General features: G+C 54.3%; 2 protein-coding genes across 2 annotated transcripts in view; one reads left to right on the plus strand and one right to left on the minus strand.

Moving 5' to 3' along the window:
• Positions 1–1,227: 1,227 nt before the first annotated feature.
• On the plus strand, positions 1,228–5,630 carry SLC38A8 (solute carrier family 38 member 8). Its single transcript, XM_066327327.1, has 11 exons — positions 1,228–1,437; positions 1,772–1,792; positions 1,890–2,088; positions 2,280–2,433; positions 2,572–2,676; positions 2,985–3,042; positions 3,311–3,425; positions 3,558–3,705; positions 3,792–3,991; positions 4,173–4,227; positions 5,534–5,630. Exons 1-11 carry the CDS (start codon positions 1,228–1,230, stop codon positions 5,628–5,630), a joined length of 1,362 nt encoding a protein of 453 aa, XP_066183424.1.
• Positions 5,631–5,698: 68 nt separating this feature from the next.
• NECAB2 (N-terminal EF-hand calcium binding protein 2) overlaps positions 5,699–20,146 on the minus strand; it is a 74,576-nt gene continuing 60,128 nt past the window's right edge. The window contains exons 6-13 of the mRNA XM_066327814.1: positions 10,979–11,115; positions 8,298–8,416; positions 8,101–8,180; positions 7,740–7,796; positions 7,515–7,627; positions 7,149–7,226; positions 6,688–6,779; positions 5,699–6,506 (exon numbers count right to left, since the gene is read on the minus strand). Coding sequence (XP_066183911.1) covers positions 6,478–6,506; positions 6,688–6,779; positions 7,149–7,226; positions 7,515–7,627; positions 7,740–7,796; positions 8,101–8,180; positions 8,298–8,416; positions 10,979–11,115 — 705 coding nt within the window. The 3' untranslated portion in view covers positions 5,699–6,477. The remainder of the gene's footprint in view (positions 6,507–6,687; positions 6,780–7,148; positions 7,227–7,514; positions 7,628–7,739; positions 7,797–8,100; positions 8,181–8,297; positions 8,417–10,978; positions 11,116–20,146) is intronic.

Below are 20,146 nucleotides of genomic sequence, written 5' to 3' on the forward strand. Positions count from 1 at the left end.
CACAGGGCGACTGAGCAGAGAAGCTGTCTGAAGCTGCTGTGTTGGTGTGGGAGATGATCTGCACCTTTTTGGTTTTGAGGTTCTTCCATCAGAGGAAGACTGGAAAGCTTTGTTGCCACTTCTCAGGTCAGTGCTAATGAGACTTGCTCCTCATCACAGCGCTAATGAGAGATTAGAGCTCCACTGCAGCCTTGAAACCAGAATCAAGCTGTATCAAAGCACCAGTCCGAATTAAGAGCCTTTCCCGGTGGCTGGTATTTTACAGCCCAGTGGCCAATTTCTAAGTTGTAGAGGCCAATTATTTCCGAAGCCTTTGGTGTGCAGCTAATGAAGGCTTGGAAGGGCCTTTCTAAGTGTTTATAAGCCCTGTAGGCGGCAGAGATGTAATGGAGGTGGCAGGCACAATTAGCCATCCATAATTCCTCCTAGCAGCTGATTAAAGTCTCTTTATCCTTCTTAGCACGATCAGAAGGGCACATATTTGGGAAATCAAAAATGCATTAGGGGCTGTCAGCCAACGCCAGGGCCTGTGTGCTGAGCCCTGGGGCAGTGGCGTGAGCCAGGAGTGGCACAGAGCTGCTGTGTGTCCCATGTAGGGAATGGGCGCCTCATTGCTGTGGCGTGCAGCCTCCTCTGTGCAGGTCTTCTGCAGCATCCGTCACCCCATCCTGTTAACCTGGCATCCCCTTCGCCGGGGTGGAGCAAGGGGTGGGATGGCTCCTCTCCAAAGTCTCCCAGTGCAGGAAAGCACCCGGTGAGCTTTTGGCTGCTGCAGAAACACGCAGGGCTGCCCGCCTCATCCTGCACCCAACGAGTTATGAGGGGTATGAGCTGCAGCTCCCGGGGCACTCCCTAATGCCCTTTGGTGGCAGTTTCATGCCTGGGTGAACAGAGCAGCGTGAGGGATGCCTCAACCCGCCCAGCCCTGTGGTGATGATGCTGGGGATAGTGAGAACAGGAGCCCCCAGCCCAGCTGCCCCGCGGCGGGAGCTGAAGGGGCTGCCGTGTTCCGTCGGAGCGCTCTGAGAGCCGGGGGTGCCGCGGGGGCTGTGAGCGGGGTGGGTCAGCTCCTGCCAGGGCTGCCCGCGGCCGCCTCCCGCCCGTCCCCCGGCGCCCCCTCCCCACGGCCCGCGGGGGCGGGGGGTCCGCGGCGCTCCGCTCCCGCCCCCGGGGCCCCGCGGAGGGGCCGCGCTCCCCCGCCCGCCCTGCCACAGCGCAGCCGGGACGATGGAGCGGGCGGCGGGCGAGGGCCGGCCCCTGCTGCCGGCGGCGGGCCGCTCCGCACGGCTCTCCTCGCCGGGGCTCTCCTCGCCGGGGCTCTCCTCCGCCGGCGCCGTCTTCATCCTGCTCAAGTCTGCGCTGGGCGCGGGGCTGCTCAGCTTCCCCTGGGCCTTCGGCAGGGCGGGCGGGGCCGTCCCCGCGCTCCTGGTGGAGCTGGTAAGGGCGGACACGGGGCGGGGGACACGGCGGCGAGGGGCTGCGGCAGCCCCAGCGGGAGCCGAGGGGCGCCGCTCGGGGGAGGGAGAGGACGCACCTGCTCTGGTGCGTGGGGAGCTGGCGGGGACCCCCTTGGCACGGCACCTCTCTCCCGACCCCGGTAACATCCTTAGGTTTGTTGCGGTGCCACCTTAGGGACGGCACCAGCTTGTAGCTGGCTTGTAGCTCAACTCAGAGTAAATGGATGTCTGCTCCCGTATATGCCCCCAAATCTAAACCCCAAAGTATCACATAAGGCTGTGTCTCCATCCTTTTGCTGACCTTTGTTACCCAGGGCCACGACGTGGTCTGGCCGGTAACCCGGTCCCCGGCCGTGGGCCTGCTGGGTCCCCTCCTGGTCTGGGGGTGATGGAGGGTTGGCGTGGCGCTTCTTGCTGGCTGTGTCCCCGCAGGGCTCGCTGGTGTTCCTGGTGAGCGGGCTGGCCGTGCTGGGCTATGCCGCGGCCCTCAGCGCCCAGCCCACCTACCAGGGCGTGGTGCGGGCCGTGTGCGGGGCGGCCGTGGGGAAGCTCTGTGAGGTCTGCTTCCTCCTCAACCTCTTCATGATCTCCGTGGCCCTCCTCAGGGTGGTGGGCGACCAGCTGGAGAAACGTGAGTTGTTTCCCCACTCTGTGTTTAGGGCTTGCTTGGGGCTGGCAGGTCCCACATGGGCTGGGGTCACCCCTAGGGTTTTCCTGGGAATTCTAAGGACATGGGGCTCCCTGGTTCTGCTATGGTGTGATGCTCCCGAACTCCTTGGGCCATCTTTCAGGGCTCAGCTGACCCCCTGCTGCCCCCCACAGTGTGTGACTCCCTGTACCCCAATGGGACACTGAGTGAGGCCCCCCAGCTGCCCCCCTGGTACGTGGACCAGCGCTTCACCCTCTCGGCTCTCTGTGTCCTCGTCATCTTCCCCCTCTCTGTCCCCAGGGAGATCGGCTTCCAGAAGTACTCCAGGTACCACCTGGGCTATCCCTGTGGTGGCCCACCCCTAGGTACCCTGTACCCCAGGTTACCTCCTCCCTGTTGGGCCATGGGAACCCCCCTCCTCCCTTCCTCCTAGCTGTGTGCTGATGCTGTCCCATGCCCTGACAGCATCCTGGGCACACTGGCTGCCTGCTACCTCACTCTGGTCATCATCCTGAAATACTACCTGCAGGCGGAGAGCCTGCGTTTGACTGAGCCCCCCCAGTCCTCCAGGTAGGAGGGTCAGCCCCATGTCTCTCCTGCCCTGAGAACCCCATGGCATGAGCAGTGACATGGGGGCAGGGCTGGAGGCAGGGCAGGGGTGTGTTGGGGGCTGTGTGCGCTGGGGGTGAGCTGGGAACAGCTCACAGTGGATGGTAGCTCCCAGCCCCAGCTTTCACCCCAGCAATATCCCTTTCTCCCAGAATCACTGGGTAAGAGATTCCCATAGTGGCATCCAGGCTGCGCAGTTTATGACAGGAGGGTTTCTTCTCCATGAGAGCCTCATGCCCTTTGCTCTGTGCTTCCTCCCGACATGCCAGATCCTCCTCCTGGACCTCCATCTTCAGTGTCATTCCCACCATCTGCTTTGGCTTCCAGGTAGGTCTCCCTGGCCCCTCTGGCCACAGCTGCCAGGGCAGTGCTGGCAGCCCCCTGTGGCATCCCAGACCATGGGGATGCCATCCCTTGAAGGGCAAGTTGCAGGAAAGGGGACCCATGGCTGTCACCAGAGGTGGCTGTAGGGCACGACACAAGTGCTTGGGAATGGGGCAGAGCAGGACAGGGCACCCATAGGTTGGAGAGAGGATGCTGGGGGTGGGGGCTGTCCCTGCATGGGGCCCCAGTGCTGTTCCCCCTTGCCTTGCAGTGCCACGAGGCATGTGTGGCCATCTACAGCAGCATGCGCAACCAGAGCTTCTCCCACTGGGTCACCGTCTCTGTGCTCTCCATGCTCATTTGCCTGCTCATCTACTCCCTCACTGGTAACCCCAGTACCAAACCCTTCCCTCCTTCTTGCCCCGGGTGTCCCCTGTCCCCTTGGCTCATCCATCCTGCTCAGAATTCCTCTGTCGTGCTCACTGCACAGCCACCCACCCCCACCTCCCTGTCGGCAGGGCTCTATGGCTACCTGACCTTCGGCAAGGCCGTGGCGTCCGATGTCCTGATGTCCTACCCAGGGAATGACCCGGTTGTCATTGTCGCCCGCCTGCTCTTTGGCGTCTCCATTGTCACCATTTACCCCATTGTGGTGCTGCTGGGCAGGTGAGGGGAGTGGTGACAAGCCAGGCGTCCCCCCAGCCGGTGCAGCTCCCCTGGGTGCCATCAGCCCCCGCAATCCTCCCTCCCAGATCCGTGGTGAAGGACTTGTGGGCAGCCCCGAAGCGCGGGGCCGTGGCGGTGTCTGAGGCACAGGAGCGGCGCAGCCGGGTGGCGCTGACGGTCACCTGGATGGCTGCCACCCTGGGCATCGCCCTCTTTGTCCCCGACATTGGCAAAGTCATCGAACTCATCGGGGGCATCAGCGCCTTCTTCATCTTCATCTTCCCAGGCAAGAGGAGGCACGGGGAGGGAGGAAGGTGGAGTGGGGGGGGGGTCACTGGTGCCAAGGGCTGCAGTGGCAAGTGGCCTGTCCTGGCCCCATTTTGGGGGTGCAGGGCTGTGCTCATGGGGGACAATGCAGTGGGGCTGGGTGAGGGGTGTGTGCTGGGGCTGAGCTTCTGCCCTGACAGCAGGGCTGTGCCTCGTGTGCATGACTGGGACCTGCAGCCTTGGGCCGCGCAAAAAGTGAGTGTCTGTGTGCTCAGCAGCAGTGGGGGCAAGGGAAGGGGCAGGGTGTGGTACCCCATGGGCCACCGCCATGTGACCCTGGGGGTCACTCTGGTCCGGGTGGGAACCCTGCAAGGAGGGGGATTTGGGTGTGGAGGGAAGTGCTCTACTGGGGCTGTGCCTGGAAATGTGCCTGGATACCAGGGCTGTGTCCAGGCATCAGGGCGCCCAGGTACCAGAGCAGCTTTAGGGACAGAAGGGGGGTTTGGTGGCACTGGGGCACATGGTGGGGGCCGGGGTGGAGTCCAGGTTGGGGGTCAGATGGACAGGGTGCCCCAAGAAAGGAGGCCGTCAGGTGTTTGGTGTCTGTTGTGCCAGGGTGGTGTGTCCTGTCACCACTCCTCTCTGGAGGGGCTGGTCATGTCCATGTCAGCGGGACCTGGTGAGGTTTGGGATAAGTGCATACTTAAGCATGTCTGTGGTGTCCCTGGGGGAGCAGCAGTGTCTGAGTGAGGATGGAGGTGTGTGATGGGTGGAGGGAGCACCCCAGGACATCGAGGTCTTGGTCAGGACGGTGCTCTGGGGAGGGGTGAGGGTGCCCCAAAGGGTGCCGAAGTGCTGGAGGGGCCAAGGCAGAAGGTGAGCAGGGGTACCTGGGTGGGTGACAAAGACCTGGAGAGGTCCCTTGGGGAGACCTGCCAGAGCAGGAGCCCTTCATGAGGAGAAGGCACAACACGAGTTGGGGCGATGGATGCTGCAAGGGGAGAGTCGCAGCCTGCCCAGGACAGTCTGGGAAGGAGCACGGTGCTGAGGACACTCTGACAGAGCAGCAGCTGGGTTTAGGGTGAGTGCTGCATCCCAGGGGCTTAGTATGGGGCCGAGGGGGACTGTGTGCCCGGGGAGGAGGGAACAGGGAGCTACAGACCCAGGGCTCCGGGGTTGGGGCTGGTGATGGGAAGGGCTGGAAGCATGTGGTGATAGGATGGAGTTGGGGGTGTGTGGGAGTGGCTGTGCCCGAGCACAGGTGTGTGGATGTGGGTCTCTGCTCCTTCAGCAGGGCCACTGGGCACAAGGCAGAAGTGGGAGTGATCTCGTAGTGGCATCTGCCAGCTTTTTGACCAAGGTTTGTGTGCCATTGCAGTGGAGACTGGGGTTGGCCCAGAGGGACTGCTGGGCTCTTCAGCCATCGAGTGGGAGTGATGCAGAGGAGCAAGGCAGAGGAGGCTGACCCTGCAGAGAGCTCCACAGCCAGAGGAGCTGGGGTACAGGGTGGCCCGTTCCTGAGGTCAGCTCTACCCCGGTGCCTCTGCTCATGTCGCTGCAGGGCTGCTCTCATCGCCTGGGGGGTTCTCTCTGTTCTGGGCGGTGCCTTTGTCTGCGGGCAGAGTGCTGCCCTGGCCGTGCTGGGGCTGCTGCACTGAGGGAGCACCGAGCCCACCGTGACCCCCCCTCCGCCCCCGGACAGATGCCCTGAACACAGCCACACCGCTGGATCCCATGGCGGGTTTATTTGGCATCGCCGTCCCCGTTGTACAGTGGCTAATAAAGACAGGAGAGGGTATTGGCAAGGGTCCTGTGCCACACACCCTGAGGGAGCCCCACACACGGCGGGGTGGGTGTGGGATTGGCACAGACAGACAGACACACAGACGAAGTACAGACCCCAGGAAGGAGAGGAGGCAGCCACCCTCATGCCTGCAAGGCACCAGCTGCAACTGTGCACATGCAAAGGAAACCCCTTGGGACCCACCCACAGCTGGAAAGTACTAAGGGGCACCTTGGGACCAGGGAAACCCCCCTCTGCCACCACCCTGACTCCCCCCTGGGACACGGGTCCCCATCCCTGCAGGCACAGACACACTGCGCCAGGCACAGCTTCAACCCCCCCCAGTCTCCTCCCTGGGTGGCCCCTGGGGACTTGCACAGACCCCCAGCCTAAACTCTGCTCTCAGGGGGGACTCCAGCCTCCCACTCCCATTCCTGCTTCCTAGTGTCTGCACCCACTGCCCCCCTCCCTGCCTACCTCTGTCTGAGGGATGTCCCCTTCCCCAAACCCTGCCAGCCCCTCCCCGGCTGTCCTTCTTTCCCCCGAGGCCACCCCACGCCAGGGAGAGATGGCCCAGGTGATGGGGTAGCTGAGGGAGGACTCTCGGGGGGGACACACACACACGGGAGTTTCCTTCACTGCAGCCAGGTGACGCCGACACCTCCCCGAGTCACGGCCACCCCGCAGAGGGGACAGGTGCTGGCGGGCCCTGGCACCGACGGTCACTCTCTGCTCAGGGTGCACCAGGCAGCTGCAGGGGAACATCACTGGGAGGTCACCCCCGCCCAGCCCCATGTCACCCTGACCCCCAGCCAGCCAGCTCGGCTCATGCTGTGATTTACACCATGCCACCCTTGCTCCCCAGCAACTCGAGAGGTGCTGGCTGCCCAGGGCTCCCTGTCCCCCACCCTCTGGGGTGGCTGCCCTCCTACCTGGCACGGACACACTGGAGATGGCCTCAGGCTGGCTGAGGGTGTCCACCTTGACGTGCTGGAAGGCCTTGGAGGTGGCACTCTGCAGGTGCCTGTGGCCGGGTGGGAGAGAGCAGGTGACACCCAGCCTCCCCCGAAACACCATGCCAGCCCCCCACAGCACCACGGGCTCTGGCAGGGCTGGCTGCCAGCAATCCTGCTCACTTCCCCTTGTGCAGAGCACCCTGCCTTGGTTCAGGACACTGACCGCCTCCCATCACCACATCCAAAGGCACTCCCAGGTGGGAGGTGTAGAGAGACCCACCTCAACCTCCCTGTCCTGTTTACAGGGACAGCCCTAGGACAGACAGACAGCTCCTCAGTCCTGCCATCAGACAGGGGACAGAGCTTGGGGCTCAGCTGCTCAAGCAATCCTCCACACCCAAGCATCCCAAAATGGGCTTTTTCATCCCCTCCCCTACCTCTTCCAGTCCTCCTCGGTCTCCCAGAACTCATAGACGATGAAGGTGACCCCATCAGGCAGCTTCACCGCGGTGACACTGGCAGAGACAGGGAGAGGGGTGAGCCCCCAACATGGGGCATCCCTCCCCCCTGTGCAGCCACAGGCGTGCTCTAGGGTGGGCTACCAAGGGGGGACCCAGCCCCAGCAGCCCAGGTAGGGGTAGCCCCCCCAGTCCCAGCACTCCCCAGCAGTGTTGGTGGCTGAGCATGACTACGTCCCAAATCCTGGCTGTTTTGCCTCAGTCCTTCCCTTGTTCCTCACTCCAGCCCACACCAAGCCCCCCATCTCCCCAGCCCCCTGACATGCAGCTGCTGAGGGTACCCACTGGAAGCAGTCCCGCTCCCCGGCCACGCTCTTCAGGTACTGCTTCAGGGAGCTGCAGAACTCGCCCAGGTGCTTGTGTGACACGGTCATCTCGTTCCTCACCAGGAGCAGGTACTGCCGGGCCCCCAAACACAGTGTGTGAGACCCACAGAAACACAGTGACCCCCTCCCCACGTGTGCTGCAGGGGTACCCCAGCACCCACGGGTGGTGGTGGGGCACACTCACCGTGCAAGCCGTGCTCTCACTGTCTGACAGCCGCTGGTGCAGGTCAAACCAGAGGGTCTGGGAAAAGGGGAATAAGCAGCAGAGGGGGTGGTGGATTGGCTGAGGCTGCCTGTCCCTCCCTGCTGGGTAGGTGTCTGTCCCCAGCATTTGCAATGACTGTGCCCCCTTCTCTACACGCCATGGGCTCTGGAGCCGCTTGCACCTCCAGTCAGGACTCTTCACAAAAATTCCCTGTGCTCCCATTGCAGCCGACATCCCCAACACCATGTCCTCATCCCTGCCCCAAAACAGCTGGGGAAAGGTCCCTGCATTGTCCCTAGGAAGGAAGGGCAGCCTCACACAGGGAAACACTGGCTCTTACCTTGTCCTCCAGCTTTCCAATCAGCTTGGCCAGCCTGTTGATCTGCCCCTCCAGCCCCTCTGCCTTGGTGTCGGGGGAACCTGCACAGAGCCAGGAGAAAGTGTTGGAGTCAGGGACACTTACAGGCACCCCCTGAGAGCCCTGTGCTGCTGCTGGGACCGGAGTGCTCCAAGCCACCCCAGGCAGCCAGCACTTACCAGTCTGGAAGCTCTTTCCTTGCTCCCTGGGGACCATCCAGGTGGTGGGAGGGTAGCTGGGCGTGGGGTTGTCATACCAGGTGTCACTCAGGCCGTGACCATCCTTGCTGGGGTAGTGCCTGCAACCAGAGAGCACACAGGGTGTCAGGACAGCAGAGCTGGGCATGCACAGGGTGCCACGAGCCGGCTCTGGGCAGCCAGCACTGGACTGTCCTTTCTGGCACCTCTGCCAATGATGCCAGACCCCTTGGAGTGCAACAGCGCCCACTGTGCCCAGGCAGTGCAGGAGTCCTTCCTGCACCATCATTTGGCACCAGCCAGTGGGTCAGAGACACAGGAATGTCAGTGGGCTGCTCCAGCAGCCATCACTTTTTTTCCTGCTTGTGGAACAACACAGCCCCCCTGGCACGACCAGCAGCCTTCAGGGACTTTTTCTGTCCTAGACAGACACCTGCAACATGGGACATTTAGGTTCCTGAAGCTGTGCCCAGCCCGCTGCACTTTACTTCGGCTGGTTTTGCAGTCCAATGGCTTTGGTAACTTTCAGACAGGAAAAGCTGCTGTCACCCAGGCTGCTCATGCCCAAGTGGCTGCCTGTGAGCAAAGGCTGGGTACCCACTAACAGACTACAGCTGCAGTTCTCCTGGAGAATGGAAATACATCCACTGTAGCATTTCTTCCATCCTGCTTTTTTTGTCTGGGTCTACAAAGCCCATTTGGCCTGGAGGCTGCTGAAAGATCAAAAAAACTGTCCTGAAACACTTCCCCAGATGGAGCATCCACAATCACCATCCAGCACCAGATCCTCCCACGACCTCGTTTATTTGCAAGCCGCAGAGAATGCTAAGACCTGCCATCCTCATAAGGGCTTGCAGCTGCCATCCTTGTGTGTGAGATGGGAATGGGTTTGAGGAAGGATGATCCTCTCCTTCCTCCTCCACCAACAGGAAGCCTGCGCCACAGAGGGAGAGGCTGAGCAGCTCAAAGGATTTCCAGTGTTTCCTTCCAGCAAGAGCAGCTCTGTGCCAGCTGACTGTTGACAGAGCTGCCTGGGAGCCCTGGCTCCTTTTGGCGTCTTTTGTTAGTCATGCAGCTCCCAGCTGGAGACATGAATGCCCTGGAGCCAATGGGCACCACACCAGCCAGCATCTCCCTGCCCTCCTGTCCCTCCCCTGGCACCTGGCTCCTCCAAAGCACAATTGCTGCTTTGTCTGTCCCCATCTACCCCGAAAATCGGCCAGTGTGGGCTCCACCATACACAGGAACACGATGTGCGGATCTCTCCCAAAGAACATCTCCAAGATAAGGAGGCAGGAACAACAATAAACGTTGCAGGAGCATCCCTTTGCTACCAACCGTGCGATTATACCACTGCTGGTCCTGGACAATCCCCTGTCAATAGACAGGAAATTAGGCAAAAACAGAGAGAGATTTATTTTAATCACAATTTAATGAGGTGTCTCCATCTTGGACCTCTGCCTTCGCACCTTATTCTACAGCCCTTTATTTTTTGTACTTTTTAGGCTACCTCTTTGTCTTCATGTGGACGCAGGAGATAATTTTTTGTGGGATTTATTTTTCTTTTTAGCTATTCATGAGAAAACAACTACAATACTCCCCATTATGAGGGCTCGCACATCAGCAAATAAAAGCCAGCAAAGTCTTTCATGGGCTCTAATTGCTCTGCCTGATGTTGGGTTTGTTTCCTCTCCATTGTTTTTCAGGAGCTCCTACTTCTTTTTGTACAAGGTTTGCCACAAAACAAAGAGCAGAAAGAGACGTGAGATGATGAAAGCCGCAGCATTTCTGCTGGGAAAGCTGGTGGGATGGTGGCAGGGCTGCCCAGGTCTCACTGTGTGACAGAGTCTGCATTAGGAAGGAGCTGGGATTTTCATTCTCCATGTGCCCCTCTGCCCACTCATGGCTTGGGGAAGCCCAGACATCCCCAGGAAAGCGGCCCGAGCCTCCTGGTTGGAAGGAATGGCAGAAGAGTTCGTTCCATGAGCGTCCCGCAAACAGAAGGGTTTCCATGGCACCCCGGGAGCTGCGGGACACGGACACCGAGGCGGCTGTGCTGAGGTTTGACCTCTGCTGCCGGCAGCTCCTTACAGCTTAGTCCTGGCAGCATTTGGGAGATCTGAACCGTCCCCTCTGTAGTGCCCAGGCTCAGGGGGGGCATGTGCTGGGCTGCCGGGATGGGGACGGCCCCTCAAGACACCCGGGGACAGCGCTGCCTGTCCTCATCCCTTGTCCCTCTGGATGATTCCGGCCGCTGAGCGCTCTGGCAGCAGAGGCAGCGTCCCTGGCACGGGAAGCTGTCCCTGTGGGCTGTGCCCGGCTCACCTCAGGCACAGCCACCCCTCTGCAGGTGCCGCTGTTCTGCCCCGGCTGGGAGCGGTGTGTTTGCTCAGAGAGCGCTGCCCAGCGCTGTGCCAGGCTGCTGCCCTGGGGACTGCAGGAGAGGAAGGGACAGTGCAGGACAGAGCAGGGGAGAAAAGCGCCCAGAGCTCAGCAAAAGGGAAGGGAGGCAAAAAGAAAGACAGGCGGTCGCCCAGCTCCGCTTTGCCTCCTGCACGATGTGTGCTGCGTGTTCCTCACCCCGCAAAAGCATCCTCCTCCTCCTCCTCCTCCTCCTCCCCCTCCACGCCCCTGCACCAGAGGAGGGCAGGAGCGCTGCAGACCTGGCCGGGTTGGTTTGCTCGTCGATGGCGTCCACAGCACTCTCCACGGAGCTCAGCAGTGACTGGGTCTGGTTGGCCGTCTCCTTCAGCAGGAAGCGGGTCACGAACTGGTCCACGTTGCTGCCGCTCTCGTACACCTGCCGAGGCACACGGGGGACACGGTGAGCGCAGCGCCTGCCCAGCAGCCCACACACAGGCTGGGCTCCGTGTCCCTGCCGTGAGAAGAGGTCTTACCCAAAGCCCGTAGCTGCTCTCTTTAGCATGATCTCAAATAACTTTCCTATTGCCTTGCAGCCAGTGGGTGCAGGTATGAAAAGTGCATCCTGTGCTTTGGAGATCCCCGCGTGGAGAGCTCAGTGTGTTGTACAGTGCCCTCAGCCCACAACAGCACGGCCAACCCAGCACTAAAGGTAAAGGGCTCTGGGATGATTTACACGGCTCAATGTGCTGTTTGGCTGACAGAAACTCCCAAGGTAATAAAAACTTTTTCAAGACGAAGAACATGTGAAAATACTTTCATAAAACAGCTGATCTGCATGAAGCACCCAGGGCCGCTTTCCCAGCACAGCCTTGCTGATCCCTGCCCATGGCACAGCCCTGTTCCTACACCCCTGACAGTCAGAGCACAGGTGGGACACTGGCACAGACTGTCCAACACTGACACAACCAATCCAGCATTGGTTCAACACCACTCCAACCAGCTCAACACCAGCCCAAACAGCCCAAGGCCAGCTCAGTGGCCACTGGCCTTACCAGCCACTCAGCATCACAGCTGAAAATATTTGCAGGGAAAAAAATGCTCCCCTAAACCCAAGCTCATCAGCACCACTTTTTCATAGACCCTTTCCCACCCATCAGTGCCTGCTGGGACAGCACATTGCCCAGGAAAACCCTGCTGGGCATTCTGTCCCTGTGTGCTCACACCTCCTGGCATGGGACTCCTCTGGGAGGAATTTTTGGAGCCATGAGACAGGGATGGATGCTCGTGGCTCCCTGCACTTCATCAGCAGTGCCCACACTCAGGGGACTGGAGTCCACTGCTGGTTATCTGAACATGCAGCAGCACAACATGAGCACCCCAAGCTCCCCAAAGCAAATTATTCCTGTTTTATGGTGAAGCTGTTAACAAGGGTTATTTCCATGGCAACTGGAGCAGCTCTGCAAGAACCCAGAGGGCCTTCATCTCTGCCTTTATCTCCCATATTAAATCATAAAAGAAGAATGAGCTGATGGAAAAAACCCTTTGGGGAAACTGATCACAGAGCTGATTTCTCACCCCTGGTTAGGTATGGAAGCACTAGTTTCTTGACAGCTTCTTGAGCATCAATTAGCAACAGTTAATGACTTTTGTCTAACACAAGAAAACTTGCTCCTTTCCCTGTTGCAGCCACGGTGTTTCTAGAGGATGTGCATGACATGGTGACCCTCAGCAGATGGTGGTGCACAATGAGGTGATGGTGGTGCTGAAGCTGTTAGAGAACATATAGTTAAATGTTGGATTTTTTATTACCTAACCACAGCCTATAATCTTGGTTCAGCTTTAGGAAAAATCAAACAGGTGATTCCCTGTTTAAATATTCGTTTAAATCAGTGTAACTCCCTACATACAGATTCAGTGGATGGATGGATGGAGGGATGGATGGATGGATGTTGGACACAAAGCTATTCCAGCCAGTAAAGACAAAATTGGGGTGTTTGTGAAGATCTGATGCTTTTTGACAGGCCAGTAAGTCAAACAGATCTGAAATCAAAGCAAGTGATTTTTTTCTCTCATTTAACTAACTGGCCATTTGCCAGCCCAGCTGTGACATTTGCTCTCAGGAGCTGAATCAGAAATGCATGTGCTTAGAGGTTTTTTCCAGCAATCCCTCAGGCTCTCCTCTAGCTCATGTCTTCTTCAGGGCTGCAAAAACAAACTGTTAAAAGGACCAGCCACAAAGGGATCCTTCCCATTGTCTTATTAAAACATTTGTCAGACTATCCTAGAGAGATTTAATGAGATTTGGTCTTATTAATTCCACCCTGAAGAGTTATTTCTTCCTTGCTTAGCTTGAGAAGCTAAAATATTTATGGGGATCATATAATAATTGCTGCTCAATGAGGCTGCTTTTTGCCAGAAACTCTTGCACATCTCCAAGCCTGCTCTTTTCCATCCATCATTTCCAGGCAAGCTCTTTGCTGAACTGCATGGCCTTGACCTCTGCTGCTGCAAACAGGTAGCTGTGAGTGTTTGCAATGAGCAGCAGGTGTAAAAACATCATTGAAAGGATGGCCTTGAGATTTTTGTGTTGGTGGCTCTCAGGAGAGCCTCAGAAAGCATCATGATTTGACAAAGCAGGAAATGAAACAGAGATGTTCAAAAATGAGAGAAGAGTGGGAAAAGGACAGCTTGCATTATTGGGGAAATATTGCCCAGGGCTGGGTCTCTGGTCAGTTGGCTGAGGTCCAAGCCCCAAATCCACCCTCCTCCTTCACATCAGAGGCTTTTCCTGTGTCTGTGGCGCCTTCCCACACACTGTGGCAGCCAACACAGGGGCATAGGCTGCTCAAAGCCCCACCACAGCTCTTCCAGCTTTTCATTTCCACGTGCACCCATCCAAAATTGCCCAAATTCTGGAAACGATTAATGAAAACACCCCTGGATGTATTACTTGTGAAAAGCTTGACTGGGATTTTGATGCTGTTGAGTGTTTGCATTTTGCCAACCAGTGCCAAGTTTCCCTCTCCAGACATGCAAAAGGAAACAGAAAATGGGCTCTCATGGCCATGTCCATCAAATACTGTGGAATGAGAGTTTTAATGTTGTTGAACATCTCAAAGCTTCTTCGCTGGCATTTTTAAAGGTCACTATTCAGCTCATTAAGACTACAGGATGTAAAATACAGATTATTTTGCACCACCCACGAACTCGGAGACCCACTGTGACCTCCCCACATCTTCTCTTTGCCTCACAGGGTTACAACCTGACCATCAAGGCTTCCCAGTGCTGGCTTTCAGCAACACTGGGCAAATTGGCTGACAATTACCACGCCTGGGGACGCTGATGACTTTTTCCAAATGTTAATAACCACAATCCAAGCACACCCACAGAGTGATGCCGCCAAACTGAGAAAGCTTTTCGGTTGGGAACCAAAGGCAACTCTGTTTCACCCACACTTTTCCTCCAGTTAAAAACACAAAACCCAACAACAAACCTATTGCCATGCCATAAAACACCCAGCAAGCCTCGCCCTGGTATGATGGAGAGGTTATCTCCCACCCACCCAGCCCTTTAAAAACCAGGCATGTGTTGCACTGTAATTTCTGAGTGGCTGATTTAAATTCGTTGCTCATAATTGCCTGTTTGCTTCCAAGAGATATTTTCTTATAATTAAAATAACACTCAGACCTGCCTCTTTCTCCTTTCCCTCCCCCCCGACTTTGAAATCCCTTCCAAAGCAGAGACCCAAAACTGATTGCCTGGCACATAATCAGTAGGAGAAACCTGAAGAGAACAGGCATTTAAATAGTTGATAAATGAAAGCATTACCATATGAAAGACCCTCAGCCTTCCTGAAACAGCTTTAAAAAACCAAATGAGACACCTGTTCAGATTTAAAAAATGACAACAGCATCATATGGATTTGGAAAGTTTTTGCTGTAAAGTCCTCCTTTCGCAAATCTCAGTGTTGGGCTCATCTCGTGCTTACCTTGTCTGGTCTTCCAGCCATGGACCATTCCCAAGCAATTTATCACAGGATTTCTCTAGTCTCACTCTCACAGAACCTCCCTCCTTCACTGGAATCCCATCATTTCTCGTGCAGCTGCAGGGATGTGAAGGGCAGGTATCTGCTGGCTCACAATGGGTTGTGCTGCACATCCCCAAGGTCACCTGTGGATCCAGAGGCTCCTGGGCCCTTTGCACTCCTGTGCACTCACCCAGCAGCCAAAGAACAGGCTTGGAAGTGTGACCTCCTACTTCTCAACACCTTGGCTATAATCAGCATTTTGCTTCACACACAGTCCTAATTAGCTGTATTTAATACCCACAAGGCAGCAATTTCATACATATTTTATTTCAGTTTTCTAAGGAAGGCGCAGATTTTGTTTTCCAAACAGGACCTACTCAAAGGACCCTGCAGATGTAGCAGTGTGGGATGGTCAAGCTGCTGAACACTCAGCCTGGCTTGTGCCACATGCTTATGCTTTGACTTGTTCCCTGCCTTTCCTTCCTTCAAAGCTGTTCTCAGACTGCTTGGCAAGACAACGGCACTGACACCTTCACCATACAAATCATCTAAATCCCAGGATCAATAGACTTGAAATGGGAAGGAAGAGGAGGAAAACCAGGAGGTCCATGAGAGCTGGAACCAGCACAAGCAAGACCTCCAGAGAAGATGCTCTTCCTTTTCAGAGAGAATGGAGGGACATGAACTTTGCCACAACAGACAAGCAGAAGAGCAGTGAATGAGGATCTTAATCTAAAAATAAGTTCCGAGACCTTAAGATTCATCTCCCTGCCAGCCCCTGCTCCCCACAGTCTGGCAGCCCAGCTGGATCTCATGCACAGCCCCGTGGAGCTGGCAAGAAAATCGCTCCGGATGGCATCACATGGAGAAGAGGCTTTCTGGTCTGGAGTCTGAACAGAAAAGGTGGGGGAAATTCAGTTCTTGCAGAACTGAACCAGCACATTTTGTTTTAATTTGTGGTGCAATATTTTCTGAAATCAGTTTCAGAGAAGAGTTGCAGAAATACTTTCTGAGAAGTTAAACAAGATCACCTCCTTTCCTTTCAGATTGTTTTTCAACTATAAAATTCCATAACTTTCCCAGAGATCACCATCTGGTTTTTGCTATAGAAATTGATACAGAAATTGTTCCAAAATGTGTTATTCAAAACACAGGGAGAGTTGACTCATCTTTTACCAATTTACTGACCCATCACCATGCTTTTCTTTTTTCAGCCACAGTCATTTACCATGATTACATCTTTAAGTGCATCATAGGAGTGTTTCAGACCTGGCTGTGCTGCACTGCAGGGGCACCCCATGGACTTCATACCCAGACCAGAAGTCTTCAGCTTTGCTCATTTAACCACCATGAGGCAAGGGCAGAACAAGAAGTCTGTGAGAAGCCTTGAGCAACTCACATTTTCTGGGCTAGGCTGGGCCCAGGAGTGCCACCACTGTGCTGCTGTTCCACCCTGACACGGGTCCATCACCTGACAGGGCACAGCCCTGCCCCGGGAACCTGACACCCTCAGTGTGAGCACCAAATCCATTCAGCACAGCAGGAGAAAACCTGCTCAAGTTAAGTGAAAGGCTGAGATAAAGGATTAGCTGGAGGATGGGTGGAAAAGTTTCTTTTTGAGGATTATTTCTAGTGACTATTTTATCTCGAGGTGTCATCATTCAAAAAAGAGCAGTATCATTTTGGCAAGCTTAAGTTTGGCAGGTAAGAATGCAAATAAGAGCACTCTATACTGCTGATCTGGGCTGTGCTGTAAAACAAAAAAATATCATCCACCATTTTTAGCATCCAAGACTGCTGGCAGATGGTTCTTGCTCTTGGGCTGTAACTGAGCTGCTCAAAGAAGTTTGCAGTTTGCAGTTTGCTGCTGGGGGCTGAAAACTGGGGGAGACCCATGGTCAGCCTGGCACCAGCAGCAGGGAGAGGACATCTGCTGCAGCACCTCCTCTGAGCCCCAGGAACCCAACATCTCCTGTTTACTGCAATTACTTCCCATAAGGCAGAGACAAGAAGGGTGGATTGCTGCAGGATCGATTTAACCACAAATAACATGCAAACCTATTCACCTGTATGTAGATACCTCTGGGCTCCCCACTGCTGCTGGAGCGGCAGCAGCTGGTATTGAAGGTCAGTGCACTCAGTTTTCCCTTTATGATTTACCTATTCTCACATCTAAGTCATTAATTTTAAGGGGAAAATGCATTTGCAGATGCTTTGGGTACAGTGCTGGTCCATGAGACGTGGGGTGTTAGGCTCTCTGACACGAGAAGGCTCTCAGGGGGTGTGTGCTGTGTCACCACTTGGTCATATTTCCTCTCCAGGTTCATTAAATGAGGTAACTGAGACACTGGCAGTGGAGCTGTCAGTGAGCAAGCAACGAGTAAAACACTGTCTTTCACATCTCTTTGCTCTCTCTCCAGGACCAAAGGTGATGCTGAACACCAAGCAGCAGCTGGTCCAGAGCCATCCTCAGATCCCCAGGGCTGCTCCATAAATCCTTCCTGCTCTTCCCTGAAGCCAATCTCATTCTGGCAAGTGCATGGGCGGTTGCAATTTCAGCTCCAGTTTTGGGTAATTCTGCTTTCCTAGCACTCTCCTTCCATCTGGGATAGGGCACGCACCAAGGTCAGTCACCAGTGAGTCTTGGAACAGGAACATCCCCAGGAAGGGATGATTTGACATTAAATCTGATCTGCTTCATCCTTGAAAATGTTCATCACTCAGCTTTTTTTTTTTTTAATTATTTCTTTGCAGCTTGCCTTTAAAGTTTGCCTCACCACTTAAGGTCAGCCTTGCTGATGCTTCCATGGTCAGTCCTGCAAAATGCTTAATTGGCAGAAGCTGGAAGCAGGAGCAATCCCAGTGCAGCTGGCAAAGGAACTTGGATGTGACAGGAGCAAGGCTAATTGAGCCTCTCAGGCTCAAAATCCCACACAGTTTTCCCACCAAGCTAAGTCACATTTCCCGGGGTGTCTGGGTGAGGCTGTGCAGGGGTAACCCCCTGTCCATGGCTGGGCACTGCCCTGTCACCCCAGAGCTGACAGGGATGGTGGAGGCACTGGGTGGGCACTGTCCCCTAAGGCAGGGGACTCAGTGGCCGAGGTGGGGGACAGCACCAACCTGCCTCTGCTCCCCCAGCTCCCAGCACACCCCACACACGTGCCCTCTGACACTGGACCCAAACCACATCCTTCCCAGCCAATTTGGCTTTGCTATTTACTGACTGCACTACACAACAGTAAAAGAGAATTATATAGGAACATCTCCTGCTGTCAGCTTTATTTAGAACCCAAAAGTTCATTTCCTTTCTCTCCAATTTAACTTTGTATTTCCAATTGTCACCGGCAGTCATTTCAGTGAGGCACGGACATCACTGTATTGGAAAATAATTACAATGACAGATTTTGTTTTGCTGTGTGAGACCTTCCACTGCTGAATCTAATTACTGCTGATACTTTATCTCCTACAGCACGAGATAATTGCTGCTTTCTCTTTTTATGAGCAAGAAATAATCAGTTGTCTTTTAAGGTGAGAAATATAAACAGCAATTAAGTACCATAGTTCTCTGTGCCCTCTTGTCAGCTGGCACCTCTCAGAAAGACAACACAGAAAAAGGTTAGGCTTCATTTATTGTTTGCCCCAAATACATTGTTTGAAAAGCAGGGAATAGGAACGCTCCTAAATGATGGATAGTTTTCTCCAGCTTAGGAAATGTGTATTTTATTCTGGAGAAGCAGGAGCAGCTCACAAGCAAAGCAGTTTTCTCAACTCCCAATGCTCAGCATCATCACCCAGCCCTTTGCAGGATTTGGCCACAAGAAAAGGTGTAGGGACAGCAACAGGCTCAAGCATCAGGGGACACAAAACCACACTTAACCAAAACTTGCTGCTTTGGCCACCTTTCACCTCTTCCAGTGTTTCTAAGAATATACATGAAATGTATGAATCTTTTAAACACCCTGCTACCCCATCAGCATGGGACCCTTGGTTACAGCACCACATGGGGAGAAGATGGAGCAGAAGGAAATTACCCCATCTCTGAAAGTCCCCAGGGCCAGGCTGGATGGGGCTTTGTACTCCACTGGTCTAGTGGAAGGTGTCCCTGCCCATGGCAAAGTGGTGGAACCTGACAGGGTTTAAATTCCTTCCAAACCAAGTATATCCTGTTTGAACACTGGAAACAGGTTTCTCTACAACCCACAACAGCTGCTTCCCTGCTGGATTTTCTTTTCCCCTTCTTCTTTACCTGAACAAAGCACCTGCCTTTGAATAATTCATTGATGAGGTTTGTACCACTTTGTTCACAAAATCACAGTGGGGAACAGTGTTTTTCATTAAATACTTCTTTTCCAGCTCCTATCTGTGATGGAGTCTTGCTCTGTTTGCTCCCTTGCCAAAAATCTGCCAGGCAGTGAAGAGCAGCACACCCACGGGCTGAAAAAATGAGGGGATGGGAGGATGCTGGGGCAGCACTCCCTCACCTGGCTTGGGAAGTGTCTGCATTTGAGATCAAGGATCCTGTGATCCTTCAGTCACAGGAGGAAGGTGCTCCAGATCTCCCTGTTTCTCTCCACAAAATCATGATGGAAGTGACCAGCTCAGGTTTAGGTAAATAACCTTGAGCTGTTGCAATTAAGGCAGGTGAATCCTGCCACAATTTGCTGAATCAAGGAGTGAGAAAGGTGTTCTTATGAGTGGATTTGGGTTATGAATATCCATCCTACTTCTGCTGCAGCTGTCTCATGCAAAGTAATATCCAAATGCTTAGATGCCTAATTTATAAGCAGAGAATTGACCATCTTCTTCTTGCAAAATATTAGGAAGAATTAGTCATATATATTCACATCACATTGGAAAAGCAGTGGTGGAAGGCATCACGAACAGCAAGCTGAAATGAATTACTAAGATCTCTATTTGCGTGTTAACATTTATTTAAAATACATAGTTGGCAAGCCTGATGGTCATGAAAATTGCTAAAAATGAATATAAACGAGACATGAAACTTAATAATAAAAACTTAATAATAAAAAATGAACTATTAGTGTTGCCCTGATTTTTTTAACCCTTTCATAATATTGATAAAAAATCTCTAACACTTCAGACAGATCAGTGCTTGGCCAAAAATTTTGCCTTTAATTTATTATGGCAAGACATCAACATGTTAAATATGTGCCTTCACTTTGCATTCTGTCTTCCTCACAAACATCAAAATGGATGGATTTTGATCAAGCAAGGAAATCAAGCTCTTTACTCAGCAGCAAGAAGGGAGAGAAATTTGCCATTTCTCATTCTAATTCCTGAAACTTCTTATCACTGTCACTTCTTTAATTTGGAGTAATTTGAGTCTCTCTTTTAGCTTCAAAGATAGATGGAAGGGAGATTTCAATTTGGATTGCTTGCAGGAGGACTGTAGGTGGATTGGGAAGTACTTACAAGTGCT

Source organism: Sylvia atricapilla, chromosome 12 (genome assembly GCF_009819655.1).
Source record: "Sylvia atricapilla isolate bSylAtr1 chromosome 12, bSylAtr1.pri, whole genome shotgun sequence".
Classification (NCBI taxonomy): Eukaryota; Metazoa; Chordata; class Aves; order Passeriformes; family Sylviidae; genus Sylvia; species Sylvia atricapilla.

Excerpts from the sequence above, each read along its gene's own strand:
- SLC38A8 (XM_066327327.1), top strand. The coding sequence starts at position 1,228 with ATGGAGCGGGCGGCGGGCGAGGGCCGGCCCCTGCTGCCGGCGGCGGGC. Across the intron at positions 1,438-1,771 it reads CCGCGCTCCTGGTGGAGCTG|GGCCACGACGTGGTCTGGCC; the intron begins GTAAGGGCGGAC and ends TTTGTTACCCAG. Across the intron at positions 2,434-2,571 it reads GGCTTCCAGAAGTACTCCAG|CATCCTGGGCACACTGGCTG; the intron begins GTACCACCTGGG and ends ATGCCCTGACAG.